Source organism: Peromyscus maniculatus, chromosome 9 (assembly GCF_049852395.1).
Source record: "Peromyscus maniculatus bairdii isolate BWxNUB_F1_BW_parent chromosome 9, HU_Pman_BW_mat_3.1, whole genome shotgun sequence".
NCBI lineage: Eukaryota > Metazoa > Chordata > Mammalia > Rodentia > Cricetidae > Peromyscus > Peromyscus maniculatus.
In genome coordinates, this window is record NC_134860.1 from 40,045,667 (window position 1) to 40,058,962 (window position 13,296).

The following is a 13,296-nucleotide window of genomic DNA, read 5'->3' on the forward strand; positions in this document are numbered from 1 at the left end:
GTGTCTGTGTGTCTGTGTGTGTGTCCCCGTCCGTCCACATGAATACAGTGTACCCATGGGGGCCAGATGAGGGTGTCAGATCCCCTGGAGCTGGGGTTATCGGTTGTTGTGAGCCACCTGCTTTGGGTGCTGTGAACCAGAGCCTGTGAAGACAGTGGATGCTCTTAACCACTGAGCCTCCTCCAGCCCTGATACTTTACCTTTTTGAGATTTGTTCTAGTGTATTAGAATGGTCTTTTGTCCCGAGCATAAAGATCCTTTCTCCTGCAGCCATTCCCTGTTTGCTTGAATTCTTGACTTGAAAGTTAAAAGCTATTTGTAGGCTAATGAGTGTCCCCTGCTTTGCAAGGTTTTGTGGCACTTGGACATCTTCCGCCGTAGCTTTCGGCAGCTTACCACTCACAAGTGCATGGGCGACTCTTGCATCTTCTGTGCTCTCAAGGTAAGCTCCGTAGATTGTTTTCTCTCACGTGTTTAGATTGCCAAATTGTTAGTCGTGAGGGGATTGGGTTAATTAGGGCAATTCTTTTTTTTTTTTTTTTCCCCTGAGACAGGGTTTCTCTGTGTAGCAGCCCTGGCTGTCTTAGAACTCACTCCACAGACCAGGATGGCCTTGAACTCACAAAGATCCACCTGCCTCTGCCTCCCCAGTGCTGGGAATAAAGGCATGCAACACTGTGCTCAGCCTGAAGGCTGAATTCTTAGTTTTTCATGACTGCCTAGGTATGATCATTATATATCTAATTTAGTTAGCTTTTAGCTTAAAGTAGGAATTGGGAGCTGAATACGCTTGAATTTTCTAATTTACATTGTTGACTAAATTGCAGTAGTTGACTAAAACTTTTTTTTTTTCCCACAGCACTTCCCCTTTTCTTTTCTTTTTTTTTTTTTCAAAAGGAAGGTTTTAACTTTCACATAGTAAAATTACATATGACAAAACAATTATCAAGCAAAATTACAGTTATAATATCTAGTCTATTTACAATATCTAGTCTATTTGTATTTGGCGGAATTAAAGAAGACATCCTATCCTATATTTGTGAGTCTAAGGTTTTATATATAACTTATCTTTTATCATAACTAAGGAAATTATAACTATCTACTCTTCAACTACATCAAAGATCTCAGAAGGCTATAATATTACCTGAGAAACAGGCGAAGGATGCAAGCAACTTCTGGGAGTCTTGTGAGAGTAGACAGAGACAGCTGGCAGCCTGGACAGTCATCCAAAGTTTTTTGTAAAGTTGGAGGATCTGTCTTCAGCCCACAGGCCTAGAGTCTCTCAGTCACTTCTTTTTGTGTCCTGTAGCATGTCTGACAGTTTCCTCTTCGAAGCAGGAACCTCTGTCCAGAAGGGAATAGTTGACTAAAACTTTTTTTGAGATAGGTTCTTATGTTGTCAAAATTAGCCTAGACTGGCTTTGAACTCACTACTTAGCTGAGGGTGATTCTCTTGACTCTATCTCCTATGTGTACTGGGATTACAGGCGTACACTACTATACCCAGTTTATCTGATGCTGGGGTTAGTTAAGCCTAGGGCTCTATGCTTGTCAGGCAAGCACTTTACCAACTGAGCTACATTGCCAGCCTTTACTTGCTATTGTTTTGGAAGCATTGTTTTTTGTTTTGTTTTGGTTTTGAGACAGGGTGTTATTTTATATTTTCCTGGCTGGTCTCAAATTTATTCTGTAGACAAGGCTGGCTTTGAACTTGGTAGTTGTGGTGCTTCCATCTCTAGTTCCAAGTTCTGCCTCACTCCCATTACAGGATCCTAGGAAGAGTGAGTCCTCTGAACTTATTGTCATTTGGGTTGCAGACATCTTTTTTCTATACTTAATATCAGCCACTATAACTTGTAACAAAACAGTATAATCAAAATGCATTATATGTGTGAAATTGTCAAAAAATAAATTATTGGCTAGCCAGTTTAAATATAAAATTTAACAAATTAAATCTTTAATAAGTTGATTGTAACATTTCCTACTAGGCATATTTAGAAAAATCTATCCAAAAGAACATTTTACCTAGTTTTATAAATGACATTTTTAGAACAACACATTGTCTACTTAGTAAGTTCAAGGGATGTCTGCTTCATGGCATTAGGCAGATACTTGCTAAGGAAATACTCATCTTGGAGAGATCCTGGGAAGAAGAATCTCCCCAAACTGGAAACTCACATGCCTTGACTGGTTGGGACTTTTATTTATTTATTTATTTGAGATGGGAGTCTCACACTGTCAAAACACTCCTGCCTCCTCTCCTCAGTGCTTGGCTGCAGGTCTAAGCTATTATGGCTGGCTTTGTATAACTTTTGACTTGGGAGGGCTTCGGAGAACCACCTTCCTTACTCTTGTGTTTCCTTTTTCAGAGCTGGATTGTTATTGGAATGTACATTAGCATCTTCTAAGCCAAAGGAAGCGAAGGGAGCCTTCAGGCTTTATGGCACAAACCCAAAGATATCCAAGCAGAAGGGAGGGAACCTGTCTTTTAATCTTTTTAACTTGAGGAAATATTTTGAGACTTTAAAAAAGAAGATGCTTATCATAGATGGGTCGCTACTTAGGGGGTCAAAGGCTCTATTTTGGGATCTCATAATTCTGAGGAAATTTTACAGCTTTAATATTTTCCTCATGGTCTGACCAGATTTATTTTCTTTAAATTAGTAGAAAATATAGCGACTTAGGCATTGTAGAGAATCAACTTGATGTGACTAATATCATTTTGATTGTAGCTGCCATTTTGCCCAGCAGGTGATCTGGCATGCATTCCAAACACACACACACACACACACACACACACACACACACACACACACACACACACACACACACACACCCTACCCCCCCATGATAAATATAGGTGTTAAAAATACACACACATACTCCAACCCACCCCCCGCGGTAAATATAGGTGTTAAAATAGCCGAGTGTTTTGTGGGATGTCGATAGGAAAGCCTAAGTGTATTCCAGTTGGCCACAGGCTACCTGTCTCAAGTTCAGTTCATAAGCCCATTGCTCTCCTGTTTTGATATCCTTCAGTCTTGCTGTCACCCTCCCTCCGTCCCTCCCTTTCTTCTTTCCTCCCTACAGGGTCTCACTATGTAGCTCTGACTGGCTTGGAACTCACTATGTAGACAAGGTTGGCCTCAAATTTAGACATTTGTCTGCTTCTATCTCCTGAGTGCTGGGATTAAAGGTGCATGCCCCCACACCCAGCTACTTTTCTTTCTTAATTCTGCAATCTGGGATTTGTCTGATCTTTCTTTGGTCTCTGCAAAAGTGAAGGCTTGAGATTTTTTTTTTTTTTTAATAAAGATTTATTTATTTATTATGTAGACAGGAGAGGGCGCCAGATCTCATTACAGATGGTTGTGAGCCACCATGTAGGTGCTGGGAATTGAACTCAGGACCTCTGGAAGAGCAGTCAGTGCTCTTAACCACTGAGCCATCTCTCTAGCCCGAGGCTTGAGATTTTTGTCAGCAAAATAGCCATCCAGTATTTAGAGATTGATTGAAGTTCTGTTACTTTGTGGTGTTACCATGTGGTTTTATAGAGTTAATTCTCTATTTTTTAAGTCCCATCCTCATACTGTTTCCTATTTTAAACTTAGAGGAATGTTTGGTGATGTTAATAAGAAATTCGTTTTTAGGGCGGTGGTGGTGCATGCCTTTAATCCCAGCACTTGGGAGGCAGAGGCAGGCGGATCTCTGTGAGTTCCAGGCCAGCCTGGGCTACAGAGTGAGTTCCAGGAAAGGCACAAAGCTACACAGAGAAACCTTGTCTCAAAAAAAGAAAAAAAAAAGAAATTCTTTTTTTTTTTTTCTGGTTATTAATGACGTTTGTGTTTGTTAATGTTTTAGCTTATTAAGTTTAATATATAAAATTCTTATCTCATACTTTTTTTTTGCAAAACAGGAAAGTTCAATTTTCCCTTTTGAAGTATACTTTAACACCCTACAAATTCTATGAAATCAGATTTGATTATGTTGGAGCATAATTGTTCACTTTTTTTCTTATTGTACATGTTCTTTATTCTGCATATATTTATTTACATTTCTTTTGAGTATTTACATAATCATGGAATTCCATAATCATGGAATGTTGAACAGGCATACATTCTCCTTCAGTAGATACAGCTTAACAGTTTTTTTTTTTTTTTAAAATACAATTCTTTATGGATTCTTTGGGTATTTCACATCATGCACCCCAGTCCTGGGATTTCAACATGCATGGTTTCTATAACCCCTTGTGGGTAACACGGGGCGGTGAACATCATCCCAGACCCCAGCTGCAACAGGAACATGGACCCAGACATGCCTTCAGCAGCAGTGTTTCTCTGGGCAGACCAGGCTGGCCTTGAACTCAGAACTCAGAGATCTGTCTGTTTCTGCCTTCTGAGTGCTGAGATTAAATACGTGTGCCACCATCATTTGGCAAATTGTTTAATTTTAAATCTACATAAAAGGTACACACACACACACACACTCACACACACACACACACACACACACAATAACCTCACTAACAAGCTCCTAGATGAATCAGAGGCCAGCCAGCTCCATATCCCATGTTTAGATGGAGGATTTGCCCTCTAAGTATTGCTGAGTTGCACACCCCATTCTTTTTCTGGGTACATAATTTTACCTTGCAGCACCTCCTGTTATGAGATATTTGTACACTGTGGAGGTGTATTGCTGTGGTTGTTGTAATAAAAAGCTGAACGAGGCCGGGCAGTGGTGGCGCACGCCTTTAATCCCAGCACTCGGGAGGCAGAGGCAGGCGGATCTCTGTGAGTTCGAGACCAGCCTGCGCTACCAAGTGAGCTCCAGGAAAGGCGCAAAGCTACACAGAGAAACCCTGTCTCAAAAAACCAAAAAAAAAAAAAAAAAAAGCTGAACGGCCAGTAGCTAAGCAGGAGGTATAGGCGGAATTTCTGGGGAGAGAAAGGAAAAGGAGGAGGAATCTAGGTGCATGGCAGATGCCAAGAGACACAAAGTAAACAGGAGGAGCAAGATGGAAGGGAGGAAGCGCCATATGATAGACTGTAGATTAATAGAAGTGGGCTAATTGAAGTTCTCAGAGCTAGTGGGACCAGCCAAAGCTAATGGCCAAGCTTTCCTAATTGATAAGAAGTCCCCTTGTCATTATTTGTGAGTTGGCGGCTGACAGCAAATCTTACTACACTTCCTCAAATGCTCGTCCCATGGCCTTTGATACCTTTATAATTTTGTTTTCTCCCGTCCTCTCAGCATCTGTCAGTGTTCTTGTGTTTTTGAGCTTCACCAGTTATATGTTATATCCAGTGCTTCCGATTGCTTCATGGTGCTTTGTATATAATAATATTTATGATTCTTTTCTTTTGGTACAATGAAATATACTGTTTTTCCCCTGTGTTAATTGGTATTAAATCTATATAATTTCGCACTTTAGTTTTGGCATGCTAATTACCTTTGTTTTAAAGAATTTGTGTCGGCTGGTGGCGGTGGTGGTGCACGCCTTAATCCCAGCACTTGGGAGGCAGAACCAGCTAGATCTCTGTGAGTTCGAGGCCAGCCTGGTCTATAGAGTGAGATCCAGGACAGGCACCAAAAAACCAAAAAAAAAAAAAAGAATTGTGTCAACAAGATGTCTCAGTGGGTAAGGGTGCTTGTCATCAAGCTTAAGACCTGAGTTTAATCATCAGTACCCACAGGGTAGAAAGAGAGACAAGTTCTGCAAGTTGTCCTCTGACCCCCACACATTTGCTGTGGGTACACTTGTACCCACACACATGTATACACACATATACAAATCAATTAATTAGTTTAAAAAAGAGAAAATTGATACAGTGTCACTGTATCATTTTGCTTTCTCCAAACCTTGATGCCTGTCAACTCTGATTTAACAAGTAGAAGATTGTGTTGTACCAATTACTGTTTCAAAACCCGACTTATTCATATCTATTATGATTAAATGACTTTTCCTGACCTAAATTGTCATCACCTGTAGCCCGGCAGCCCTGCATTCTTATTGTTCATGTTGGGTTGCTCCTGCACCCCTGACCACAGGGTCTAACATTGGTGTTGGCATATTCATTTGTCTCTGTACTTAGTATGCGACAAAGATGTTCTTCTTCTTCCAGAGCTTGTACTTGGGCTTCGACAGTGCCAGCATGTAGGACAGAGTGCTTCTTGTTAGAGGCAGACAAGAGTGTTGCTTTGGTTGATTAAATTTAATTTTTCAGTTAGTGATTGAAAAAAAAAACAATCCTAGAATACAGCTAAAAAGGTGGAGCATGATGCCTAGTGGGGTAGGGTGACAGGAGGAAGTAGGTTTTGGTTTATAAGATGCCTGAAACTTCTGTATTAAGAGAACAATTCGACTGTTTAGCTGTGGTTAATTTGAGAATTTAGAGGGGAAATCCTTCAATATCTTTTGAGTTGTACCATGTGGCTGTTCCTTTTGAGTGCTGAAAGATTAGCACAGGGAATAAAGTGATTGAGAAATTATTCACTGTTCATCATTAACCCAGTTTTCCTAGACTATAGCAATGGAAAGATTTTTCCATTATTCTTCATGACAAATATTCGAGAGTAAGCCTGTTACCCTATACTATTTAAAGCAGGAAATGAGAGTTCTAGTTTGCTCCCTAGAAATCTTAGCTAGTAAAGAAAAGTCTATATGTGAGGAAGTCAATCTTTGTCTATTCCAATTACTATATGCTTGTTTAGCTTCCTTATTTTAATTACCTATGGATATGAGCAAAATTGTGTTGTTTTTTGATTAGTCTTTGTTGTTAAGTCCTCCTAGGCTGTGGATATTTTAACTATCTCCAGCTGATTTTACCATTGAGATAATTTGGTTAATTTAATCTAAATCCTTCATTCTTTTTAAAATTTGGAGTTCAGATTGCACATTTTAATCAAATAGAAGGGTGTAACTACAAGTGAAAATACAGATATCATGATTAATTCTTTCTTTTCCTAAATGTATGACAGTCTAAACTTAATATAGACTTAGAATCTTTGCGTATATCCACAAGAGTCCTTTCATTCTTTCAATGCAGTAAGTGGATAAGATAATGATTCTAATAGTGTTGGTAATTTGTGAGGACCCTCATCTTTTGTTATGGCAAAGTTAGTAAATTGACCATTGTGTTGTATAAAATATCAACATCAGTTTGATTTCTCACTAGAAGCAGTTCTGTGTTCTGGCCCGTCTTTGTCTGTGTCCATTATCTTGAAGTTTTGGTGATTTGCCGCTCTCTGCCTCTGTCTTTGTGTGTATGGAAATCTCTGTCTGCAATGGCAGCAGGGATAAGTGTGATAGGTAACTTTTTTTGTTTTTAAAAGATTTATTTATTTATTATGTATACAGAAGAGGGTGTCAGATCTCATTACAGATGGTTGTGAGCCACCATGTGGGTGCTGGGAATTGAACTCAGGACCTCTTGAAAAGCAGTAGGTGCTCTTAACCTCTGAGCCATCTCTCCAGCCCGTGATAGGTAACTTTATCCTTTCCATTCTAAGACCAAAAGACCAAAATATTGAATATTTAATTCAGTATCAATTGAATATAAATAAAGACTTAAGCTCACCAGTTGATATGACATTGATAACAATTTAAAGGAAGTAATAATATAGGATATGTGAATGCTTTTCTAATTAAGAAGTCTAGAAGGTAGCTCTTTTTAGTTATAAGGGGAGAGAATGCCAAGGGAGATAATAGCCAATTGTTTTGTGTGTTCCCTAAAGTTGGATCAAATATTTTTATAGTTGGGCCTGATAGTACATGCCTGTAACTCCAGCACTTGGAGGCTTAGGAAGGAACATTGCTGAGTTTGAGACCAGCTTGGTTATATAGTGAGTTGGAAGTTATTTTGGGTTACATAGCAAAAAGAACCCCCCCACCCCCCACCCCCCCGAAAAAGAATCTTTATTAAACTGGATGATAATTTGATGATATTAAGGAATTCTTGTTACCCTGTTTAGAGGATGGTATGGTATAGGCATTTTTTTTTTTTAAATAAAAAGTTATTTTTTAGAGTTATATTCTGGAGTACGTATAGGTGAAAAATGTCTGGCATGTGCCTCAAAAGATCTGGAGTAGGATACATATACAGGCAAGCAACATGAAGAGAATTAAATTAGCCACAAACTGGTCATTGTTGAATTGGATCATGGACACATGGAAGCTGGTCATGCTAGTCTGTCTGCTCTTGATGTATTTAAAACTTTTCTATAACAAAATGTGAAAAATCTTTTGTTGGCATTTAGGTTGCTTCAAATAAATATGTGCGTGACCTTGCCCTGTCTTGAAGGAGAACTAACAGCGTTCTTTGACCACACAAAATCAATGGAAGTTGTTTTTTTGTCAGCCATCAACAAGCCTCAGAGACTAACTTCCTTACTTCCAGAGGCTTATGTTTACAGACTAGATTGTCTACATTTAGATTCTTTGATTTCCAGAAGGTGTAGGAAAAGAATGATCATGAGAACCAAAATGCTAAACAAATTGGGAAGCCCGGATCAGAACTGGAATCCTGAAGATCTGAGCAAATGTCAGGCAGGTATATGATGCCTTTGCAAAAGGGATTGCTGGACACCTGTGAGTGATGGAAGTTGGGCTGCTGATGGGAAGACCTCAAGCCCTTCAAGTATTACAATTACTGAGAACATAATCTCTTCCTGAACCTCACTGTCTCTAATACTTAAGAATTATTTTAGGGCCATTTCTTGGGATCCTAAGTATGGACCAGGCCAGAGTCCATCCACCTTGCCAGTATTTAATTAAAGCTTCCTTCAAACTTGGCTTTGAGTTGTGGTAGGGTCTTATTCTCGATCAGTTGGATTAATGTTTTCTGGAGGCCTCCAGCAAGAGTCAGCCCACCCACCTAAATTCTAAAGCTAGATTTTGACTCTGGAACTCCAGGGCTGAGGGGCCACTTCAGGAGGCATGTGTGCCAGTTATTGGGGTGAAGTGCTGTACTGAGAAGAGCAGCAAGTGTCTGCAGAGGCCTCCCTAGGAATGGAAGGTAAGCTCGATGGTTCTAGAGCCCACTGCCAAGGAAAACAGAAGATGCGAGGCCTTCTCCAGGCCACTCTGCAGAGGAGAGGCAGACAGCACACCAGAGCTTTTGAGGACACTGGCTTCAGTGGCATCACTTGGGGAGACCTGCTGGTTGGCTGCAATTTCAGCCATGGTGACATGCAGCCTCCTGCTACCAGCACCCTCCAGAGTCTAGGCGAGTCTGTGGCCTAGACCTCCTGGTCTGAGGTGTCTCCTTCCCCCAAGCAGATGGGTGGCTCCGCTCCCCAGGAGGGCCAGTGTGGCAAGGAAGCCTGAGAAAGCCACTGAGTGTCATAAGCAAGCAAGAAAGAAATGAGCCCAGACATTAAAAAAAAAAAAAAAAAAAAGATTTAGATGGAAAGCTAGATATTCCGAGAGGGAAATAAAAAGCTATTCTCTGCTTAAAGCAAGGGTGTGTGGTTTAGGGGAGAGAAGACTTAAGCAGCAGCTGCATTTGTAGATGCCAGAACACAGAGACTGTGTGTCTTCATGGCACTGTGTCTTATTTACATGGCCTCTGCTAATCCAGATAATTATGTGCTCACGTGGACAGAGTTGTCTGCCACTTGATACAAGAGAGATGGGTGGGGAAGCACCTGCTTCTAGTCATTAGAGTCTTGTTATTTTGTACTACATCCAAGAAAATAGTTAACAGATAAAAAACATTTTACTATTTTATGAATGAAAAGGACCTTTAGTTTCCTTGTGTGAGGGACTGTAGACAGAAACCTGAAAGGTGTTGTGTTTTTTTGGCTTATCACCATGGAATTGTTAGGAACCCACAAGAAAGGATGGTTCCTGGGTTTGAGTTCTTCCTGTCCTTTCTCTCTCCTGCTGTGGAACCCAGCGACTGGAATAATACCAGTTTTTGTTCCTTATTGGTGCTGCCACCTGTTCTTACTGCTGAACTAAATGTTCTTGGCTTTCTGTGGTGTGAACAGGATCTCCCTCTGGGAAAGGTGGGAGGGGTGGAAAAGGGAACAGGAGGAGGCCGGGTCCAGGCCCTGTGCTCATGTGAGAGGGACACACAGGGTTAGTGTGCTGCCCTAACAGAGGGGCTTTGTGCCTGAGCTTCTTGCAGTTACAGCTCCACAGATGCAAGCTAGGGAGGCCCAGGCTGCTGCTCCCCATCCAGTTCTTCCTAGCCCGAGCAGAGCAAGGCTGATGGTAATTACAGTAAGGAAAGATAGAGGAGCCAGTCAAGGGCCATTGGAGACACATGCCTGTACTCAGTGTGGGTGGGGAAGCTGCCTGTGATTAATCAGGAGGTGAGGAAAGAATGCAGCATGGAGACATTGAAGCTACTGAATACGAGGACCAGATCTGTTGTTGCCCGTCCCCTGTGTGTGCAGACAGAGCTCTGACCTTGGACCTTTCCTTTCTGTGCCCAGATCCTAATCATTTATTTTATTTTATAAGATCCTAATCATTTTAAGGCATGGAAAACCTGCTTTTCTTTTTTCTTTGTTCTCCCTCCCCCCCTTTTCTTTTCTTTTTTAAATTTTATCTGAGACAGGGTCTTTGTACCTCTGACTGACCTGGAACTCACTAGACCAAACTGGTTTGGTACCCACAGAAATCTGATTGCCTCTGCTTCCTGAGTGCTGGGATTAAGCATGTGTGCCACCAAGCGGGCTAAAATCTGCCTTTCTTGAATGAGAACAGGAGAATAGAAAATAAAATATTTTTAAAAATTTTTAAAAATTTCCTTCCTGCTCAGACCTTAGAGACTGAGTTGTTAGCTCGGTAGAAGCATCTGACTGAGGCTCCTTTAGTATAGGACAGTGACAGATGGACAGCTTAGTAACTTAAAATAGGAACAGCTGACACTTGGGTGGCAGTTACTACTGTCAGACATAAGCCTCATCTACGTGTGTATCGTGTACACACATGCTAATCTGTATACATTTTATTGGAGGCTAATATTTATAGTGCTCTTTTTTTCATTAAGTGTTCAACTAACTGAGAAAGGTAAATATTATTCTTCAGTCTCTTAAAATAGAGAGAAACTGACATCTAGAGAAGTTAAATAGCTTACCCAAGTTCATGTATCTTGGGTGAAGTACTGTTTGTTTTTGTTTGTTTCTTTGTTTTTTTTTGGTTTTTCAAGACAGGGTTTCTCTGTGTACAGCCCTGGCTGTCCGCTCTTTAGACCATGCTGGCCTCAAACTCGGAGAGCTGCCTGCCACTGCTGCTGCCTCCCTGGGATTAAAGGTGTGCATGCCTGGCCCAGAGCCTGCAATTTAAGTAGGTTGATCTGGAGCTGCTGTACTGAGAAGTGATGTTTGGATAAAACCCTGCAGGAATAAGCTGCACTAAGAGACACCGACTCAAGTAGGGAATACAAGTACAGAGTCCCTGAGTCTAGGTCATCCAAGTGGTTGTAGGATGTAGTGAGAGGTCTTATGGCTGGTGTGCGTGAGTCAGAAGTAGATTAGGTCAAAGAGCATGGTACATTTTCACTTTGGCCTTTACTGTATAAGTGATGGGAAATCTTTGGAGGGTTTTCAACAGAGGAATGACATTTGATTTTATTACTGTTTTTTGAGGCAGGGTTTTATGTAGCTTGGTCTGACCTCAAACTTGCTATGTAGCCAAGGAGTACCTTGAGTTTCTGAACCTCCTGCTTTTATGTCTGGAACAGCGGCATTACAGGCATGTGCTACTGTGCCTGGTTTGTGCCGTACTGGGGACCCAAGCCAGGGCTTTGTGCATTGTAGGCAAGCATTCAACCAACTGAGCTATATTCTGAACCTAATTTTAATTATTTTTTAAAGAATCATCTGACTACTGTTTTGAGCCTACTGTATATTTCTTTGGAAACATGGTTCAAGATATGGTTGCAGTTGGGTTGAAAAAGATGGATAAGTGGTTCTTCCAGAGGACCCAAGTTTAGTGAGTTCCCTGAACCTACTTCAGGCGGCTCACAACTGCCAGTAACTCTAGCTTCAAGGATCTAAAGCCTCTGGCCTCCACTCATACCTGCGTGTCATTGTACATACCCACACTCACACATAAATGAAAATTAAACCTTAAAAAATAGTAGAAAAAGAAATCGTTACAATCGTCCAGTGAAGAGAAGAGTTGGCAGTGAATGAGGTGGTGAGCAATGTGAGTTCTAAAGATATTTGAGTGTAGAAGTACAATTGACAGGATGTGAGAGACCAGGAGAGGTTCAATCATGATTTTCAAGGTTTTTGGCCTAAGTACTGCAAGGAAGTAACTGGAAGTAAACATAATGGAATGCCTATTTCTGAGTGGAAGGCACACACAGAGTGTTCTATTATTATTATTATTATTATTATTATTATTATTATTATTATTATATTACTGAAAGAGTATATATAGTGGGAAAAAGTCCAAAGGCATGTGCCAGCCACCACTCCTGGCTGGTCTCAAATTCTTGATCTTTCTGCCTCAGCTTCTCAGGTGCTGGGGTTATGGACACAAGGCATGGCTTGCTATATTATTTGTCAGTTTGGACAATCTTATATTAGCTGAAAAATACAAAAGAGGGCTATGTTTCATAGTAGGAAGACTCCTCCCAAAGAATAATTGCCAATCCATTTACATATAGCTTACTCTTTATACTACATATCTACCTTTCTGTTTCAGGAGGTATTGTAACTGCATTACATTATATCTTGACAGTGAGTTCTCCTAATGTGTCCTTGATGGCATCACACTCAGATGCAAGATGTATTGCAGAGACATTTTCCTCATTCCAATTTTCAGACTTGACTTTTTTAAATAGCTAGCTGAATGTGTCTTGTTTCCATGGCTGTCAGCATGAGGATGATAGCACGACAGACTAGGATTACAGGGGCTTACTAACAGCATTGTGCTTTTCCTCTTGTCTAACCATCCCTACAGGGCATTTTTAATCAGTTCCAGTGTAGCAGTGAAAAAGTGCTTCCCTCGGACGCTCTCCGCAGTGCTCTGGCAAAGACTTTCCAGGATGAGCAACGCTTCCAGCTGGGAATCATGGATGATGCTGCAGAGTGCTTCGTAAGTGCTTCCCTCTTGCCCTCTCTGATATGGAGTAGGACTGTTCATCCCATCAAGTCCTGACTATTTTATGATGGCATTTACTATGCCCTGTTCTCTGCATTGGAATAGTACTTTCTCAACCTTCTCAAGAGTTCTAGAGTCTACTTCTACAATGTGAATTGCCTAGTGGCTTTATGATTTTTTTTTTCCCCTTCAGGATTAGGGTAGTTTAATGCTTGCCATTACATAAAACAGTG

General features: G+C 40.8%; 1 protein-coding gene across 8 annotated transcripts in view; it reads left to right on the forward strand.

Annotated features, from left to right (window-relative positions):
* The window catches only part of Usp54 (ubiquitin specific peptidase 54), a 95,369-nt gene that overhangs the window by 34,025 nt on the left and 48,048 nt on the right, over positions 1-13,296 (forward strand). For all 8 annotated transcript variants that reach the window (XR_013042324.1, XM_076544715.1, XM_016003388.3 and 5 more), the window contains exons 3-4: positions 350-442; positions 12,923-13,057. Coding sequence is in view for 7 of the 8 variants with exons in the window: in XM_076544715.1 (XP_076400830.1) it covers positions 350-442; positions 12,923-13,057 (228 nt within the window). In the remaining variant the exon portion in view is untranslated. The remainder of the gene's footprint in view (positions 1-349; positions 443-12,922; positions 13,058-13,296) is intronic.